The following is a 20,987-nucleotide window of genomic DNA, read 5'->3' as shown; positions in this document are numbered from 1 at the left end:
TTATGAGACACTTACTGCCGTACGTGCTTGCACGGACAACGGTTGCGGCCATATAAAAATAAAAACCATAGTTGTTAATGTGGCTAGAGTTCACGGTAATGTGTATCAATGCACGAAATAAAAGCGTGATTGAAACTAAAGATAAATCGTGAACTCGGCTTTAAGTGCAGGTCATCGCCAACACCAGCTAACGAGCTCTTGTTCTCAGGCTCTTTTGTCATAAAACCTGCCAGCGGCACTTTCCGGTTTTCCCATCGAATGAACAAAATGGGCACCGTTCCCGCATCTGCCCATCTCGACAAGACTAAAACCGCGGTTTAATAGGCTGGAACTAACAAGAACGCACGAAACGACAGAATATCATTATGAGCTTCCCCAATTTTTAAGAAATTAACGTTTAAAGCAATGTCAGTGCAGCATTTCATAACTATAGACAAGACCAGCTTTTCTTTTTTCTTTTACGCTTCCAGTTTCACAATGGCGTTGTGTGTTTCCCGCATTACGCACACCTTTTACTTTGTTTTAAACTTTGCTTTTTTCTACGCTACGTGAAGAATTTCTCTTTGATCGTTTATTTTCCCCACCGACCCTCTTCCGAAACATTGTTTTTGCCATTGTTAGCACCTATCACTTCTGTGTTTTTTATTTATTTTTTAAAACCGTTTTCTTTCATGTTCCTCGCGCACTTCAGCGAAGCTTCACCGTCCTTGCGCTCATTGATCACGAACAAAAGCGGCCAGGATGGGTCAATAATCGATCCGCGAAGGCAGCCCTCGTCCGGGAACCGTCCGTGGTTTCGGGAATTCGCAGACGCGCATAGCTGGTCCGCCGCCCGCAGAACGTATAAGAGGTTAGTTCACGCGTCGTCGAATGACTAGTTTAACACCGGGTTATCAGCTCGTCTCGAAACCTTGCTTTTAGCCCTCTTTAGATGTCGGTGCTCATTTTTCTAGGGCGCATAAAGCGAGATAGGATGCAAGCGGAGAACTTCTTGCTCGCCTCGAAACGCTCATCCGGAATAATTCGCATTGCCTGCGCATGCGTAATATACATACATAAATCAATTCTCATATACTGAAGGCATGTTACTACCGGACCCCTCCTGCATGAAGTATCGTATAGTGGGCGTCTGAACAACACGATCGTTGTGACGTTTGCTATTTATACACACACACGCATGCTTATGCTTCGCATGCACACACAACAGGACACTCACACAAGCAAACACACACGCTGACGGACGTACGTATGGAGGCTTGTACGCACTTGCACAAAAAATACGCGCACACACCCACACTCAAGAACATGAGGCGTATCCGAGAAATGCACATTTTGCTGAGAACACATAAGCTTTAAAAAAATGTTCAAATAGTCCTTGCTACAAAACAACGTGACAAACATTCGGCAATGATATCGATAACAATTATTATCTGGCTATTGGCGTAATTTGTGATTCAATGAATAGGTGCGAGATGTTTTACTGTGCCTACTCTACATGTATAATAGCGAAACTCATTTCCATTCTGTGCATACATTGCGTCAACTCCTGGCGTGCAAATGTTGCCAGCGTTCTTTCCTCACCTCGACTTATTATTCTCGAATAGACGGTGTCTTCCCTCCTTTTCTCTTGCACTTCTCGACTGAACGGGTCATCTCGCCCCTATACACTATCCAAACATGCATGAATGGATGCTGTAAGAAACACGGCACGACATGAAAGTGCTACGGCATCTGTGGTTTCTATTTTGCACTGCTCGCAACGAGGCAATACGCATACATAACGCGCCGACGCAGCACAATCTGCGACATCTACAGCTTGCACCCGTAACTGGAGCCAGTGGCGCCGTGGCTGCTTCCCAGCTGCATCATCTCACAAATGCATTCAAAGCACTGTCTTGCGGCCAACGGTGTCGTTATCATTAGGCGTGCGGGCGAGCGGTAGTTGCGGCGCACTGGAGGCTTCACATCAAGCCCTTGAGCACTCCCGCATTCTCTGTCAGCGCCTGGTATACTTAAGTGAACGCGCACCTCTAGTCGTCGTCGGACACATATTTATAGAAGCACTCAAGGCTAGAAACCCTTCTCCGATCATAACCGCGGGCGCAACCGTCCACGGGGAGTGACACATACTGCGGGGTAGTGCAGTGCGTGAAGAGCTGAGGCACGCAAGCGACGTTGCGCTCGCCTAACAACTTCTGTCCACGGAAAGAGGGCGTATCTGCGTTGGGAAAGTAGGCTTATCAGCTTAGCAGTTGGGGCACGGCGTATAACTGCTAAGTAGGAACCGAGCGAATTTGTCGACTGGTAGTCTGTAGCTTGGTCAACGAACTTTTGCAGTTCGCAAAGGAAACCTCGGGGAGGAAGGAAAACCGATTACAGTTGTTGTAGAGAGCTTTCGATAAATCGTGGTCAATATAATCGCAAGCAGCGTTCTCTGCACTTAAAGCTATACCTTGAAACTTGTTATTATTCTTTTTTTTTTCTGATTGAACAGCTTGGCTAACGTTAGCTGAGACATCCTAAATACATACCTTAGCGTTTCTAATTGGCACACCAACCGTAACAGTGTGCTCGTGAAGAATATATTGTACACCGTGAGGATCTAGGAAAATGGTCGCATCGCATTTGTGTTCAATAACCGATACAAAGAGGACCAACTGTCATCAAACCGTGAAGGCGACGCACTCGTGCCATTGCATTTTACGTACACTGACTGCACCATGGAATTTTACGGACACGTTGAGGGGCCTATTCTATCTTTCATTTCCTTCCAGCCTTTCAATGTTTCCTGCACTCCGGTTCGGCCGTGTGCTGCCCATTTTGTCAACAATGTTCAAATTTGCCGTTCACTAACATTTTTCCATATCACAGTGAGCTACTGTTGGCGGGCAAGAAGCCTGCCTTGGCTGCCAAAAGGCTGCTTGCAGTTTTCAATAAATAAATAAATAAATAAATAAATAAATAAATAAATACATGAGAGGTGGGGCTTCAGCAGTGGTGACGTCAAAATAAATAATTGGTGTACTAACACCGTCTAAAGCATCCCGGGCCCCAGAATCCACAAGAAAGCTTACCGCTTGTATAGTCCTCATAAGCAACTTTCCACGTGCGCACTGTGTTCGAACTCTCCCTCTCTTAGTCTTTCTATTCCCCTGTTTACATCAGTACTTTTGTAGGGCAGCAAATTGGGAGACAGTATGATTGACCTCCTTGCCTTTCCTCTTCTTGTTTTCTCTCTCTTAATATAAAATAAGATTGGGCGCATGGGGTAGAATTGGGTGTTGCAATCCGCGATACTATTTGCGGCCAGCCCATTGGGCCATCATTTGCAGGCTGGATGTCCAAAATGAGCAGACTTCACCTTTTTCGAGGAACACAAGCTCCTTAATCTTTTCCCGCCGGCTGCAAATGTTTTCTTATATGCCTACTACTTTGTGGCGTCTCCAATACGTCTGCGCATCAATGTTTCTGCGCAACACTCAAGTTATCAGTGCTTAGAGTACCCGGTACTAATTTGCCTTTACTACAGTAGCGAGGGTTTGATCGGCAGTGGCGCCTTTCTGCAAGGCTTCATTTTATTGCAGACAGTAATTAGGAGCGAGACGACGCGCTTGCGCCACTCTGTGCCTAATTTCACAACACCTGTGCCTCCCTTCCTAAGTTCGTGGCAAAGAAAAAAAACTCATTGAACCAACCGCTGTGTCGCCCTACACATCACATGCTACCTGCGGTTGAAAGACGCGCCATGGATGGCGCTGGCTAACGCTCCCAGGGCTAATCATGTGCACGCACAGAAACATCCCAGAAAGTGGATGGCAGTATACCCGCCACGGAAGCATTACTGGCAAAGCACCGCACGCGTAATGCAATAGGAACGGGTTCGGCTCCCACCTGCGGCAAGTTGTCACTTCCTCCCTTTCCAGCTCCCGTTACCATATCGCTTATGCATTCCAACTTAACATCAAATGATTCCCCTACGGTGCTTCCTACGGCTTCGTTGTCTGTTTTCGTTATTGGTTCTGGAAAGAAAATAATGCGTATATATATATATATATATATATATATATATATATATATATATATATATATATATATATATATATATATAATTTAATGAGAAGTTCTGTAGGTCAGGTGCATAGGTAGTTTTAGAAACGAAGGTGCACACTTACGAAAATTGCATCTTTAATGTTTTTCTTGTTTCGGCCGTGGCGCGGCCTTCGTCAGAATAAAACGGGAAACGTTAAAAACATTAAAGATGCAATTTTCGTAAGTGTGCACTTTCGTTTCTAAAACTATATATATATATATATATATATATATATATATATATATATATATATATATATATATATATATATATATATATATATGATGGAAGCACTTCTTCCGATTCTGTGTTTAATCATTTGATTTAAGCGCAGGCGCACGTAAGAAAGCAAGAAGAAGAAGAAACATTTTAATTGCGACGCTTCGGCCATCGGTTCCGGCCTTCAACACGAGTGCGATCTCAAGCACCCAGAGCTCAATTTACACGTTTTCTCTGTAAGTGCGAATAAAACAAAGCGTAGCTAGCCATGACTACAAACGCGCGTACATTCAGTGGCGTCATAACGCACGCGCCCTTCTAAGCTCTCTCATCCCTTCTCTACCTCTACGGCGTGACCCGCTTCCCACACAAACACATTTTTCCCCTTAGACACTACTAATAATAAGGCATTAGATCCCTTTACTCTTTTCGCTAAAATATAGCTCAAATGAGCACCAACGGAGAGCGACTCTTGCGTATAGCGTTGTCTATGTTATGATCGTCACGAATACTGACGGAACAGATAAACAGTTAAAAGGCCAACAAATGATGAATGATTGACTCGGGGTTCAGCGTCCCAAGGTAACAATGGGACTCTCATAGGCGATTTATTGGAAAGCCAGTGATTAATTTTGACCACCTGGTGTTATTTAGAGAGCACCAGAAGCAGAGTACGTGGTCCTCTTTGTGGTTCACACCCATCGGAAAGTAGTCGCTGCCTCTGAGAACCGAATTGCCGACCTCGTACCCAAGCGAAGTCTGTTACCACTGCCGCCAACTATCATTGTTAAGCCACATCAGTGGGTGGCTCAGTTGTGCAAATGTCGTGCAACGGAGCATGTAGAAAAATGGTGGTGAATGAGAAACGTAGATTGAACGAGGTTTACAATACTCTGGCAGAACTAGCTTTGACCCGCGCGCGCTGTTCCAAGGAACTGTGCCCTGGTGCAGTGGTCAAGAACGTGCGCGAGACTAGTCAAGTCGCTCTTTGCGGTTTGGAAAGCTTGTGGACCACAGTTTTGCTAATGAAATTACGTGCGCGAGTGTTGAGTGTCTCAATGGAATGTAGCGTTATTAGTGACTGTTGCACTTGAGTGCGTAATCGGAGGAACCATAAAACTCTGTTTACCTGAAATTATGAGATTGTAAGAAATTCCTGAAGACTTTGGGAGCTTCGAAGAAAATTTGCACAACATTAGGGGTTACAGCAAGAAACGCAAGACACTGAGCCGCATTTGCACAACATTGTGGTATAAGGGGAAGAGGCCTGTATTTTCTCTGTGTTGTAGCAGATATAAAATAAAGGCGGCGTTAGCTTATGGCGCGGCCGAGTACCGTCACGTGGGCCATAACTTGAAACTGATCTGCGAAGGGCACAGACTCTGGGTGAGCCGAGAAATGATAGCTTCGTGGGCGCTGTGCTCTCGCCGCTTAGTTCGCGTTGAAGCCAGAGGCAGCACGAAGGTCAATTTTCTCGTTGCTGTTGCTCCAGCTCTTTCTCACGCCAGCGCTTAGGCAGCGAGTGTCCGCGGTCATCGAGTAAGATGTGTTCAGGTTTAGCTGTGCGAGCGTGACTCCATACTTGTTAATTCAGCTAGTAAGCGAATCTTTACAAGTTACATGGCCGATAAGGTGGCTGTATAGCTTCGTAAAGATTCGTGTAACTTCGTATACTTCGTATAGCTGTCTAATAATTTACTATAGCAATCGATACTTCCGCATTCGAGAGAAAATGCGACTCTTTTTTATTGCCCCGATCAACATTTCAAATAACTGTTGCGTCCGATATTGATATAAAATGTGGATCGATTGTTTCGCCAAATTACCTACAATTTTTCTAAGTGCGGGTTGCGCATAACATGTTTGTTGCTGTGAATGAGAAATGCATATAACTGTAAGGGAAAGAAAGGATGGTTATCGATCTCGGCAGAAAAAAATAGTGGAGCTGGTCTAACGAAACCACTGGCCTCGGCGTCCCTTAGTGAGAAATTGTCTACGTCACTTGGCACGCAATGCACCTATCGACAATCCATTACTATTGCAGTGGCTCCGCAAGCGCTAATATCAAAGCATGATGTCATTTGGGATAAGTGTTACAGAAAAAATATTTCGCAATGTTCAATGTTCTTTGCTTTATTATTAGATTTTACGTTACGGCTTTCACAAGTACCAACTTCTGTGCCTGCCCTATAACCTTCATCGTCTCATCTGCCGAATGAAGTCATATAGTTCGAAGTTCCTCTGGTAATAAACTCGTCGATTCTCTTCATAAACTTCAACTACAAAAAATACTTTCTTGTAAACTCTCATTCTTAAGCAACTGTCTGAAAAATGTTACTTGGGACTTTTTTTTTTTTTGCCAGGAATTGCATAATACTGCCGACCATTGGGCCCTTGAAGCAAGGAATATTATAAACAACACATTGCTACCTGCTTCTCGGATATGCCTAGCTCACTTAGCAGAGACATGTGACCTTCAGATGCGTGCCCCCTTAATTGTTCACCAGAGACCTTACATTTGCATAAATATCTTAAATGTGCGTTAAAGCACTGTGTTTTCAACATATTCATATTAAGTTGTTTAATGCTATTTAGAAGGCACAGCGCTTACTGCAGGAAATGTCATGAGATGTATTTCTACCACTCCCTTTTGTGGCTGGTTTGAGTATAAGTTTGAGTTTATTGATGATGAACTTGTACGAATATGTAGATGGAGTCGAGAACACTGCAGTGGGAGCTGTTATTCTAGTATACATAACAGAAAGATAAAACAGAACCAATTGCGAAACATCAAAAATGCATTTCTGCTATTTGAAGGTAATACATGCACGGATTAGAATTGAAAAAGAAAAGAAAAAAAGAATAAATGCGTAAATAAATATCATGTAGAAAGGGTATTTTCGGGAGGAGTGGAAAAGTGCGGTTATATACGCAACGTTCCCACCTGCTCGAGATGTAGTTTTTTCTGCCTAATGAGATGTTGCTTCAGCAACGCACCTCACAACCATCTGTGTCCTCACTTGCCGGCTCTCAGTAGGAAAATTGACCACTACAGCCGTAGGGTTAGTATGAGATGTTGTTTGAATGTAACACGCAAGTTGATAACACTTAGTCCCCTACCCGCCTGTTTCTTAACGTTACACCTTGAAGGTGTAACGCAGTGCTTCTCAATCTGCGGGTTATCGCTCCAAATCGATCATGAGCATCTTTTCTCGGGTCATGGAGGGTTCGAATATCACTATCATGACGTCAATGTGTCTTGCCACCTTAGACATCAAGCATTAAACCATCCACTTCTCCCTTCGCACTCTTTCGTTTATTGGTGCGAGAAGACGAAATTTTGCCTGGGCGGTAACCAAAGATGCTATCGCATTCAAAGTCGGGTCATCAAGGGCTAAACTTCATCCTTCTCATTAGAATACATGATCAAATTAGACCTTGTTAATAACATTACAAAGATTTTTGGTAGTTCTCTCAGCTGCGGGTAATATCTTATGAATAAATTAATATCCTAATGTTACCGCATAAATTTTCAGGATTTATAAAGGTGGGTGTCACGGTAGGTTTAGTACTACTAAAAGGGTTCACGTACTAGGAAAGTTTGACAAAAACTGGTGTAACGTTATCCTTTTCGCCATGAATATTTATTTTAATGCGTTAGCAATCTTTGCGTGCTTCGCGAAGTTTAACGGGGTCTATATATCTATCTATGTATCTATTTATCTGCGCATCTAACTGTTTTCCCGCCTACGTGTGTCACTGAATAATCCGTGGTCGATTGGTTAGTGCATAAGACTGCTTTGCTGAGGTAACATAGTACGAGATGAACCATCCGACGAACTTAGGTCACTGGGTATGTGGCGATGTGTACATACGTGCCGTTTTTCTACGAACCTGTTTTACACCTACATGGGTCACTGCAGATGCGGTATTGGGTAGTCACCATAGTTCGAAGAAACTCTTTGACGAGGACTTGGCGTACCGGCTACGTGGCACACGGCCTGTGTTGGTATTCAACGAACCTGTTTGATGCCAACTCGGCTCACTGGATGTGGGCCAGAAGGTGTGCACATCTCTCGGTATGTGTCACTGGGAATGTGCCACTTTGCAATGACGAAAATGATCCCTTAAGTTTCTCCGATTCTGAGCGGAATCGAAACCACGTCACAAATGTTCCTCAAGGAAAGCAGCCCGACGCACTGGCAGGCTGCACCACAAATGCACTTGGTATGTGCCGCTTTTCAATGAATGCCTTTTATGCCAATGCCTCAATGAGCTGCTCCATGAAGGTACTGGGTAAATGCTGCTCTTCAATGAACCTCTCGCCGACTTGCGTCACTGAGTATGTGACGCTGGGTGTGCGGTAAGTGAGGGAACAATCCTCAGCGTTCGCAGGCTCCTGCCCACTACGCTTCTCGTCTCGGATGCCACGCGCAAACTTCTCGGCCGCGTCACGAGATGGCGCAGCGTGTCCAGAAAGAAGCGCGAGAGAGGAGCCCGGTTGCCGCATGACGCGTTTCTCAGTGTGCACGATTTGGCGGGCCACGCATTACGGAGGCGACGCGCAGGCTTCGCGGCGGCGGCACTAGATGGCGCCGAGTGTTCTCAAGGAAGCGGGCGACATTGTGTTGCTAGCTAACAAGCAACGTGATTTGCAACGTCTGGCTAATACCTGTGGACAGGAAGGCAACAATTTAGGTTTGAAATTTAGTGTTAGAAAATCAGGTGTTATGGTATTCAATGAAAACAGTGAACAGACAGTGGAGATACAGGGCCAGGAAATACCTCGGGTAACAGAATATAAATACTTTGGTACATGGATAAGCGAAGGCAACCGATATTTGGAAGCACAGGAAAAAACAATAACAGTGAAGGGGAAGAGAAATTCAGCCATAATGAAGCACAAAGCGCTATGCGGATACAATAGGTACGAGGTCCTCCGAGGTATGTGGAAAGGTGTAATGGTTCCAGGACTTACTTCTGGAAATGCGGTTGTTTGCTTTAAATCAGGGGTACAATCAGGACTCGACGGGAACCAAAGGTCAGGGGGTCGCCTCGCATTGGGCGCTCACGGGAAGACTACAAATGAAGCTGTGCAGGGTGGTATGGGCTGGACTAGTTTAGAAGTGAGGGAAGCTCGCAGTAAAAGTGAGTATGAACAACGGCTGAGGAATATGGAAGAAAGTAAATGGGCTGGGAGAGTGTTCAGGTATCTGTACAGGAAAAACATGATTCAATGTGGAGGAAAAGAACTAGGAAGCTTACCAGCAAGTATGCGGCCTGTAGGCTGGGCAACACAGCAACAAGGAAGGTCAAGCGGAAAGTCAGAGAGGCTGAAATAATCTCATGGGTGGCGGCAATGGAAAAGAAACCTGCCATGAGTAACTACTTAAGAGGAAAAGAGGAAATCAGGAAAGAAACAATTTATGATAACTCAAAGGGAAGCTCATTACTTCTCGAAGCGAGATTGGGATGCCTTAGAACACGCACCTATAAAGCGAGATATAAGAAGGAAGAAGAAGCATGTGCTTGCTGCGGTAAAGCTAGGGAAACTATGAAGCATGTTTTATTAGAATGTGAAGACGTCTACCCAGCGGTCGATTCAGGCCCCACTGGCCTCCTTGAAGCCCTTGGGTTCAGCGGGAGCAGTGGTAAACATGTCCGCAATAGGCATTAGTAAGAGGCGATTGGAGGATTGCTGGAAGGAAAGGGAGGAAGCGACAAAAGACGGAGACGTACAAAAGCACAGTTCCCTCTAGGGGATCAGAAAATTTGGGTGTGGTAGTTTCTTTTTGTATTGTTTAATCTAGGTAGGATATTAGGCAGTATAATAGCAAGAGCTTGGTGGCGCAACCCACCGCCCCGTTCCAAAGGGGACGCTCATAACATCCATCCATCCATCCATCCGAAGCGTGAAAGAGGAATCCGGCGGCAGTAAACGCCGTATACATAACGTTTCGACGATGGCAATACGTTTGGTCGCTATATTGATTCAATGCTAACGCAATAGCGTCTACAGTCATCGTGCTATGGGTTCTGCCACAATTTTTTATTAATGTAGCTTTCTTTTGCGAACCCCTTCGGCCTTTTCTGAACGTAGCTGTAGCAGCAGCCACGTGCAGCAAAGCAATACGAGTCCATTTGTGGGATCCAATTTTATTCTCCCAGCGTAAAAACCGATGATCTAAACATTAGACCACAATATATTATTATTATTATTATTATTATTATTATTATTATTATTATTATTATTATTATTATTATTATTATTATTATTATTATTATTATTATTATTATTAGCGGTCTTCGTCGAGCACGCACAAGCAACACATCACATTATCATATCACATTGTGACTTCATGCGGTACTTCATTACTATTACGTGCGAGTAACTTCACGCGTGCTTCTTTCCTGCCAACGCCTAATGGCACTTTGAGACGATTGGCGCCAGCGTAGCATCACGTAGGAAGTGAGAGAGCGCGGGCGTACGCGCCAGTTTCCATTAAGCCAAAAAACGCAGGAATCAAACGTGCGAACGATAGACAACCTTGCTACTGTATTCCGCATCGTACTTCTCTTCGCGTTCACATCTCCCAACCAGTCTTCCCTGGACAAATATCAAACGCGACGTTCGTTCTCGTGACAACTCCGCGTCGATGCGTCACATTGCGCCCTCGCACGAAATGTTGTTTGGATTTCGGAACAACTTGTGAGCGTTGTAGTGGATGAAAATAAACATTAAATAGCATTGAAGAGGGGACCTGTGCGGTGCATAAACATCGAATGAGAATATCCGTAGCATAGGACGCGAATAAAAGAAATTCAACGCGTCGTCCTTAGTTGTATAGCACTTTATTAAGTGCTCGAGTTAACCTTCGTTTCACGTCGATTTCATCATGCGCGTTGAATCTGCATAATACTTTAAGTTGGTTTATTTCAGAAGGCTTACCTTCGAAATGCATTATGTGGAGCAGCTGGCAGTAGCAATTATGCCAGAATCTGGTACAAGTAGTTTCAATTAAAAAAGAGCGCCACTTCTCCATGAAAAGTGACATATACACCTCTCCTCGCATGAGCCGTGCTAGCTTAATTTAGCAGCTATGGCGCTGCGTTCCTGAGCTAGAGTTTGCGAGTTATGATCCCAGCCGCGGGGGACGCATTTCGATGTGGGCGAAATGCAAATACGCTCGTGTGTACCGATTTAGGTGCGCGTTAAAGAACCCCGAGTGCTCAAAATTAATCCAGAGCCCTCCACTACGGCATACCCCATAGTCCCGTCGTGGTATTAGCACGCAAAGCTACAGAATTCAATTATTTTTTTTTCCTCCTGCCTCCCTCGATGCTGGCAAGCGTGGGGCCTGCGTTGTGCAACCAGAATCAAGGCAAACTTCCCAACGTTGATTTAAAGTGTTTGTTTGTTTGTCTGTTTGTTTGTTTGTTTGTTTGTTTGTTTGTTTGTTTGTTTGTTTGTTTGTTTGTTTGTTTGTTTGTTTGTTTGTTTGTTTGTTTGTTTGTTTGTTTGTTTGTTTGTTTGTTTGTTCTTGTCGTGTCTTCCATCTCAACTCGTTTATGTGACTCTAAATTGACTCGTGGATGTGTGTTGTGCAGTCCTGTACCCTGAATTCCAAAAGCATGTGACGGTGCGAAGTGTCCGGAGGAAGTTACTAACCTAGCAAACTTCATTAAAAGCCGGTCAAAGCTAACTATGGTTAGCTATTTTCGAAGCTACGATTGTTCACTAAAGAGGTGTGAAAACGTTACCGGGCTACTTAAACACGGTTTGCTACAGCTGTCGTACGAATTAAAACACAGGGAAACATAACAACAACCTGACAAAATAGAATAGAACAAGCTCAAAGCTAGGATTCAGTAAACTTATATAACTGTGTTAACGTGGTCGACCTTTTTATTGTTAAATTTAGGTACGCAGAAGCCCGCTACTGCTCTTTTCCAACGTTGGAAATAAAATAAACTTTGCACAAAATGCAAAGACACAGTCGTGCTAAAAGTACGTAAGGAAGAGTTCTTGCGAACATTTTACAAGTCGTGACGCGGCTACCACTCAAGAATACATGTTTAACGCAGTCCGCGTGAAAAAAGAAAAAAATGAAAAAATAACTAGAAATATCCACAATACGCTCATCATGGGCTCTCTAATAATTTTCCGAAATTCTCGTTTCTCCCAGAAATCCTACCAATTCCCTCATTGCCCATATTTGCGAAGTTTTCGTTGACCATGCACCCAATAGTTTCTGCAGTGACCGCAGTTTTTTGCGAATTGTGTCTTGTTTTATTGACAGCTTTCTGGGGGACACGATGAATATTCGCGATAGTGTAGGCGTAGGCGTGCTACATCTTCACCTGGATGGACTGTGCATCAGCACAAACTCGTTATTTAGCTGAGAACTCGAGACTTGTATCTGATAATAGGCGTCACATAGAGAGTATTTGTTCAGTGTATCGTTGGCAGCAGAGCTCAAGAATTCGGTGGAACCCACGTACATGCATGAATCGGTGATAGGCTAAGCCCTCTTCCTTGATGCCTACTGGAATGCCTTCCTTAAAGCCTTCTTCCTCACTTCTCCGTGGCTCAGCGCACCTCGCTGAATGCAGGCTTTATCCCCATTTAGATCACTTTGTTTTTGTTTTTTTGTTCACACTCGGCTGCCGTTGCTCCCGACTTCCTCACTTCTCTGCACCCGACTTCTACAATTTTCTGTTGCTGACGTCCTCACTTTCTGATTCCTGTTCTGCTTGGCTATTCGGGGGCCCGCCCAGCGGCACAACTCATTGTTTGGGAGATTGGCCAAGAATGTTCACATATCTAATGACACATGCCCAGTAGAACGTGTGTACCAGGCACCACAGCAACACTCGCCAGCCAGTACCCACCAAGTGTTGGGAAGGCGTACAGAAAGCTTCGCTTAAAAAATACAGTTGCCGACAAGCGAACTTGGATTACGCCACCGCCCTCCATCTTGTCACACACACGTGCGAACGTTTGCGTCACTTCCCCCCGAGTCACTATAGCTGTGTACAACACAATCGTAACAGCGCTGTCACTCCGTCATCGGTCTACTTGGACATCGAGTCTAGAATACGGCTGGTCTCCTGCAGATTTGATTGATCACGCTTTTCGACCGGCTACGTGTGTGCGGAACCAGCGCCAGAGGGACGTCGCAGTTACCGTCGTCAATAAATCGGCTTCTGCAATCAATTTCGCAACTCGTAATGGACGTGCCGGTTCATCCGCTGGCCCTGATGGCGCCGTTGCACGGCAGCAGATTAATGCTGACGTCCGCGGAACACACATATTTGACCATGCAATCCCAACTTCCCGCAGTTGTCTTCCAAGCAGAAAAAGAGAAAAGAAAAAGAAAGAGGTTGCTCGCTTAATTTTTCTCTGGATATTTGCGTTTACGTCTCTTAATATTCGGCAGCTTTCTGTTTTCTTTACCGACGGCAAACAGAAGGGAAATTACGCCGGTGCTCAACACAAACAGTATAACAATTTCTTTCTCTATGGTATAACCGTGTGCACGGTCACAGAGCAAGTAGATACGGGCAAAGTCAGCTTCACCGTATAACTATTTTATTTACAGCTTTATTTCGCCTTCTTCTCTGGCACCTTATTTTGTATATTTATTTTCTATACCGGCACCAGTGAGTTCTTTATGAACGCGAGGCTGTGTTGACCGTCCAGCGGAAAGCGAGGGCCAGGGCGATGCCAGGGTGTATTAACAAAGACGCAGGTTGCAAGTCGCCCCTTGAAGTCATTAATAACCGTCAAGCGGCCTGGCAAAACAAAATACATCGCTCGTGAAAAACGCACACGTGCTGCTTGCTTAGACGCAGTACACGTAACCTCGGCGCAGTGTATGTGTGATCGGATTTCCATCCCTGTACGCACGCACAAAACCATCTAACCTTAGATTGCTCCGCGTGTTTATTGCCGCTGGTGCTCTTGCAGTCGTTCTCTGTCCTTGCGTTTTATTTTTATTTTTTGCTCGGCTTGTAATGCGGGTGTCATTAATTATGCTCGACTTGTTGGACTGCATTGTAGCATGCGTGCCTTGTCTCACGGGGCTCGCGTTCATCGCCGTCGCCTCGTATGTGCGAAATTGATGGCTCGCGAGAGCTGGCAGAGAATCGTGTTTGTGCCTTTAGGAGAACTCGAGGCGTGTCACTTTATCGGGGAATTGACTTTATTTTCCCGAGTGTCTGCAGCAGAAAAGGCGATGTCCAGGAATCAATAGAAGCGAGCTACATGAGAGTGCGATGCGGGTTTAATTTAAAGCAAATGATGGTAGCAACAAGCAAATGTTTTCGATTCGGCTTACGCGAACATTTCCCCTTTACCGCGATTCCGTAGTCTAAGGCAGGAGAGCGCATGCAAAAATCTATCTAGCTTGGTAATATAATGCTATGGAGTCAGTCAGTCAAGAACTTTATTGAGGTCCTGAGGAGGTTTAAGCCGTTGGAGATCACACGCGGGCGGCTCCTTGGGCCAAAACCGTAGGCAACGCCCAAGTCGGTATGGGAACGTGGTGACGCTCCGCCATTTCTTGGGCCCTCTGGACGGCCTTGAGTTGGAGTTTGAGGTCCGGGCTTTTGAGGGCTTCTTCCCATTCGGGCTCACTGGAGAGAGGGCCCTCTGGTAACGTGGTACATTGCCATAGCATGTGCGAGAGTGAACAATAGAGTTCTGGGCAGTCTGGAAAATTTGCCGGGGTTTCTGAGTTGTAGTGGCTTAGTAGGCCTCGTGACGGATTCGAGTCCGTTTGCAGCATTCGAAACCCGGCCGCCTGCGCGCGTTCGAGTTTGGCGTGCGGGAGCGGGTATTTCGTTCTGCCTCTTCGATAATGTGAGGAGATTTCTTGGTAAGGGGCATGATATATATATATATATATATATATATATATATATATATATATATATATATATATATATATATATATATATATATATATATATATTGTAAAGGAGATTTATTAGGGTTCGTAGTGACCGCCGGTTCTACGATGCACCTAGCACTTCCCGAGCTCGAGCTTCTGCTATTGCTCGAGCTTCTGCTCGAGCTTCTGCTCGAGCTCGGGAACCGTAGCATAACCGTCGCAACCGTAGCATAAGTGAGGGGTGTAGTCACGACATCTTGCTGGTGAACAGCCGGCAGCGCTTCTGCGACCTCTTCATGGCTCACGTTACGGAGGTTCATGAGACGGCAAAGTGCTGGCAGACTCCTGAGTAACGAGAGATAGCTGTCGTGCAACTTCTTCGCGGACGAAATCCTTGATTTGGGTTATCAGGGAGGCTTGTTCTGGGCCGGTGGTGAGGCTGCAGAGTGACGTCGCATTTGGTGTGGGATGTCGCCTTGTCAGAGCTCGCTGCTTACGCAACTCATCATAGATCTGGCACAAGCTGATGACGTCGCCAACAGTGCGTGGGTCCTTGGCCAGAAGCATCTGGAACGCGTCATCATCGATTCCCTTCATGACGTGCTTGATCTTTTCCGCTTCCGTCATGGTAGCGTTCACGCGCCTACACAAATCTAGAATGTCTTCTATATAGCTGGTGAATGTCTCACCCGTGTCCTGTGCGCGTGTACGCAAACGCTGCTCGGCTCGGAGCTTCCTGACGGCGGGTCGGTCAAATACTTCTGTAATCAGATCAGAATCAGAATTTATTGTTAGAATTTGGGTCAAATTACACGTATTTAGTATGCAGGAGGAGGTCCCATAGTCAAAGACTGTATCGGGACCTCCTGTACAAGAATAGTTATGATAATTGACAACTTAAAGCAACAGTAGCATATAATAAGGTATTATACAAGCAACAGGAAATGAACGTTATCGAAGCCTTGAACGCCGACCACGTTCGGATATCCCTCTCATGATTTCTGAACCAGAGACTGGCCACGTCCGCGAGATAGAATGATAGGTAAGCCAGTTTATCTGAGTCATTCCATTTGTTATGAACGCTCACCCGCTCGTAGGACGACAGCCACTCTTCAACGTCGTTGTCGTCGGTTCCGCTGAAGATGGGAGGCTCCCGCTGGCGAACGGTGCCAGGGCAAGGGCGGGTGGCGGTGGAAGAGTCTGCTGGTCGGCGTCCGGCATGGCAGAGGGTAGCGTCCGAGAACGGAGTTCCAGGATGGTAGAGTGGAACGTTACCCCGCACGGCTCCACCACTCATAAAGGAGATTTATTGGGGTTCGTAGCGACCGCCGGTTCTACGATGCACCGAGCAGTTCCCGAGCTGCCGATGCTGCTGACCCAGTGCGCACGTTCGTTATCTTCCTTACAATATATATATATATATATATATATGCGCTATAGAGTATCGAGATAATAGTCGCAGCGCAACTTGATTTGAAAGCTGTTTGGCATCCCGACTTTACAGGACTACGCCCGATGTAACGCCGTAATGCTTTTTTTCGCTCGCAGCGTCTGTGCAATGAGGAAGGGTTCATAGTAAAGACTACGCAGGAAACAGCAGAATCAATAATTTCACCGACGCACCAAGTCGCTTTTCTGGCTCTTCTTCGACCCCAGCGGCCTACTTTAGGTTACAGCCGGGCGTTGCTTTTACTATTTCGCCAAAGCTTATCCATTCCTTATCGAAGTCAGCTTATCGTTATTGCCTACGATGGCGCGTACGATCATTGCGGATGTGCCATGACTTCAGGATACCTCTTCTCTTGCTGTCTTTCCACTGACGAGCAGAAAGTGTCTCTCCACCCCAACGTTGCTTGTTTAGGCAAGCAGGAGATTTGCGAAACAAGCAACCTTAAGGATCCTTGCCGAGGAAGAGCTGCATTCAGGTATCCAGTTAAGTGCTTAACTCCATGCGACCACCTAGAAATGCGTATTGAATTGTTATGTATGCACAAAAAAAAAAACATGGCGTCACAATGTCTGTTCTGTTTACCTCATTATACGCATGCAGCCCCACGAAACGCGGCTCCCTGTCCAACCCCATCGCGTGACGCTTAAAAGCGCGGCGTAGAATGAAGTTGCCATCGCACTTATCTCTTCCCGCCATCTTGTACTGATCGGTGCCGTGCACAACTCCACATTGCACGCGTAGTCACTTCTGCCGCAGGGGCGAGACGGACTGCTTGATCGCGCCACAAAACCGATATTCATTTTACGCCGCCCTACACGTCACGGGCGGGTTCCATTGAGAGGTGCGGTTTGCGGGGTGGTGTACGTAATCAGGCAAATTGAACGAATAATTTGACACCAGTTATTTCGGGTTACACGACCATTTCTAAATGTACGAACACGAATTAAGACTGTTATCGGAAGTCCTTTCACCTTTTCAGTATTAATATGTACAATAAACTGTTAATAAAAAGGTAATTAACGTAGCTAGTTTATTAGTGCGTAGATTGCTGTGACTTTTCTTTCAAGTGATGTTTGCCTGGGCAACGAATTGACTTGTAATTACCTCATTCGAGTAACTTCCGTAGGCTTTGAAAATGAGTGTTTGAAGTAATAAAAAAAACGAATTTAAACCATACGTGAATTGGGAAGCTAGCAGAGAAAGCAATCATGCAGTTCATAGTATTGCCGTGATTCCCTTGAACCGAAAACATTTATCAGCGTAGTTTCATACTCTTGTGCCCACTTGAGGCAATATTTGCAAGATGTACGCAGGTGTTTGCTTATTTCATACTGTAAGCCTTCGCAGGGTCATACAAAACTGGAAAAGTTACAACGGTGGAAACGTAGATACAAGTATACAGGTAGAAACAAAATCCATGCAAAAAAAACGTAAATAAAACATTTGCAATTATACGCTAACATCACCAGCAGTAGTCAACATGGAAGGATGAGCATACATTTTACTAATGTAAAGTAAAAGGATATACACACACATTCATATACAGGTTCTCCCACACAATTTGAGCCAAATTTTTAAAAATGAAAGGCACTCCGGAGGCGAGTTGAACCACGTGCATAACGTTGGCACTGGCCTAGAGTTACTCAGGCTATTTTTTTTTCCCTTAACTAATGGATTAGTTGCGTTTTATTAGTCAACTTTTTAAGTATTGGCTGCAGACCCGAAGTGTGACCCGCAAAGTTGTAGAGCACCTTGAGAAACCTCTCAATATATTGTTTTCAACACCATATATCTCACGTGGTCTTTTTTTTTTTTCCGCATTCCAAGGAAAACCCGCGAAATATGAAAAAATGCCACGTGACGGGGCGCTTGCGCACTGTTATTGTGCGTTATGGCTGGTGTAGGTATCTGGGCGTGGGCTTTTATCGCATGACAGTACAAATCCACTGTGGCGGGCCAGTCTTGCAGCAGCCGACCTTGGTCATCCATCGCACGCTTGAGACCAGCACAATACCATATTATATATATACATATACATATATATGTATATATATAATATGCGGAGGTTGTGTGTTCGTGTCTCACCGGCGACTCACTTTATTATTTTCTGCATTTCCATTTCGCAGCTAATTTCCCCGTTGCTTTCCTTGGCTTCATTGTATGTGGGCTGTATATGTTCATTAGCAAAAATCGAGCCCCTCGGTTTGCCTTCTTCTCTCCTTCATTAATAGTGAGGGTCTCGAATATGCCAGCCTTGAGGTTATCAGGTAGCATTCGGGGGCTTTTTAGCCCCGTGGCTCCTCTACTAAGTTTACCTGTTACATGACGCCATCGGCCAAAAAAAATATAAGGATGTTCAACATACGCCCTCCTTCACTTTGAGGGGCGCTGGCTAACACTCCCAGGGCTAGATCTAGAAAACATAAATACCCAAGTTAGTGGCTGAATTGCTAGCCGTCACCGTAGCGCGATGATTCTGCTTCCGGCCACGGTCGTGAAAGGACGCAGGATGGCTGGCTCTTCGCGAGCTGTGATAACGGCCGATTCTGGCCGCGGAACATCGTTTTTGGACGGCCTGAAAGATTACAGGATTGTACTGCCGCCGCTGCCAACCGGAGGAGGACTGAAAACAATGGTTGTTCTTCACTGCGACACCGCTGGAAGGCCTTACAGGATAGAAGATTTCCGCCAGCCGATGAAAGAAGCCGGCGTCATTGAACAGGTGGGCGGTATCGGAGCGTACCAGATGTCGCACGTCTGGTTAGTCAACTTCCGTAGTGAAGAAGCCAAGAAAAAGTTGCTCGACATCGGGCATATTGTTGTTAAAGGGAAGACTTGCGTTGTCTTTGACCCTGAAAGGCAGGAAGTGCGGCTGAAGGTGCATTGGTGTGCCTTCAACGTCAGCAACGAAACTCTGAGGCGGGCGTTCGCCGAGTACGGCGAAGTGAAAGAAGTTTCGAGCGATAGATGGAAGACCGGCGGGTTTGAAAACGCCGACTCGACTACTCGTGTTGTGCGGCTGGTTCTTCGAGAAGGTGCAAGCCTCGAGCGCATACCCCATCAGCTGCGTATCGGGAACGGTACAGTATTAGTCGTCGTGCCCGGGCGTGCGCCGATATGTCTCCGCTGCCGCAACACAGGCTACATTAGGCGGGACTGCAAGGTGCCCAAGTGCAGCGAGTGCCACGCCTTCGGGCATGAAGAGGCTGAATGCACGAAGTCATACGCCCGCGCCGCGACTCGAGGAACATTCGGCGATAATAGTGAGCTGCACATGGACGAGGATGAAGCTGAGCAAGCTGCCTCCAACCCAGTGGTCGAGAGCCCAACGGCCGCAGCGCTGAGCGATGAAAAGGAAGGCGCCATGCCAGGGACTCGTGAGTCAGCGCCCAGCACCCCCAAGTCGGCAACCACGAGCATGGATACCAATTCACCGCAAGATATTCCACGCCCTTCTGAAAAAAGCAACGAGGAACCCATGGAGTCTGACCCTGCGGCTGCGAAACGACGCCACGACGATGTCAGTGCAATGAGCCAGGAGCAACGACTGCGTCTCCTAGAACGCCAGTGGGGCGTAGGCGAAGGGAAAAAGCAGCGTGTCACCAGCGGGCAACGATCGTCGTCGCTTCCTCGCGACGACAACCCGAAGACCTAATAATGGAGGGACGGCACTACACGGCGCGGCGTTGTGCGCATGAAGGTAAGCGCCGTACTGGCGGCCTGGTCTTGCTTAACGATGGCGGCATTTGAAAGACACCTCGTAGTAGCCACGCTTAATGTCAGGGGTCTTTCATCCAGGAGGAGGCAAAATCAGCTGCTGAGACTCGTGACTGAGCAGGAATTGGATATTGTAGCGATACAAGAGACCAAAATCGAGAGTCAAGACCAGACCGACAGAATGGTGCTCTCGTTCAGTAGTCGGTATGATGTTTGCGTGTCTCATGCCGTGGGTACCTCGGCAGGTTGCATGCTGTTGATTCGCCAGTCTCTGGGAGCGATTGTGGAAAGAGTTGAGACTTGCGTTTTCGGTCGATGGATTGTCTGTGACATCACACTTGCTGGTTTGGAATTGCGTATTATCTGTATTTACGCACACACTAACACGGAAGAGAGGCGAAACCTTTTTGAGACAGTCGGCAACCATTGTGACACAGACCGTCTGCTCGTCTTACTTGGCGATTTCAACTGCGTAAGCATGGCACGCGACAAAACCAGTGCGACGCCCTACCGAGATGCGAGTACTGCCTGTTTAAGTGACATAATTGATCGCTGTCATCTAGAGGATGTTGGTGATTGTCTCGGATGTGGTTCTGGCGTTCGGTTTACCCATTTC

The 20,987-nt window shown here is 46.0% G+C and overlaps 2 protein-coding genes across 2 annotated transcripts in view; one reads left to right on the top strand and one right to left on the bottom strand.

The window, feature by feature from the left end:
- The window catches only part of LOC126542218 (synaptogenesis protein syg-2-like), a 138,332-nt gene that overhangs the window by 76,104 nt on the left and 41,241 nt on the right, over positions 1-20,987 (bottom strand). The window lies entirely within an intron of this gene.
- On the top strand, positions 19,125-20,309 carry LOC140216068 (uncharacterized). Its single transcript, XM_072286355.1, has one exon. The coding sequence runs from the start codon at positions 19,125-19,127 to the stop codon at positions 20,307-20,309; it is 1,185 nt and encodes a 394-aa protein (XP_072142456.1).

This window comes from Dermacentor andersoni, chromosome 2 (genome assembly GCF_023375885.2).
Source record: "Dermacentor andersoni chromosome 2, qqDerAnde1_hic_scaffold, whole genome shotgun sequence".
Taxonomy (NCBI): Eukaryota; Metazoa; Arthropoda; class Arachnida; order Ixodida; family Ixodidae; genus Dermacentor; species Dermacentor andersoni.
This window is presented reverse-complemented; position numbering and strand designations above follow the sequence as displayed.

Bases quoted from the DNA above. Each gene is read 5' to 3' on its own strand.
- LOC140216068 (XM_072286355.1), top strand. From the start codon at position 19,125: ATGATTCTGCTTCCGGCCACGGTCGTGAAAGGACGCAGGATGGCTGGC.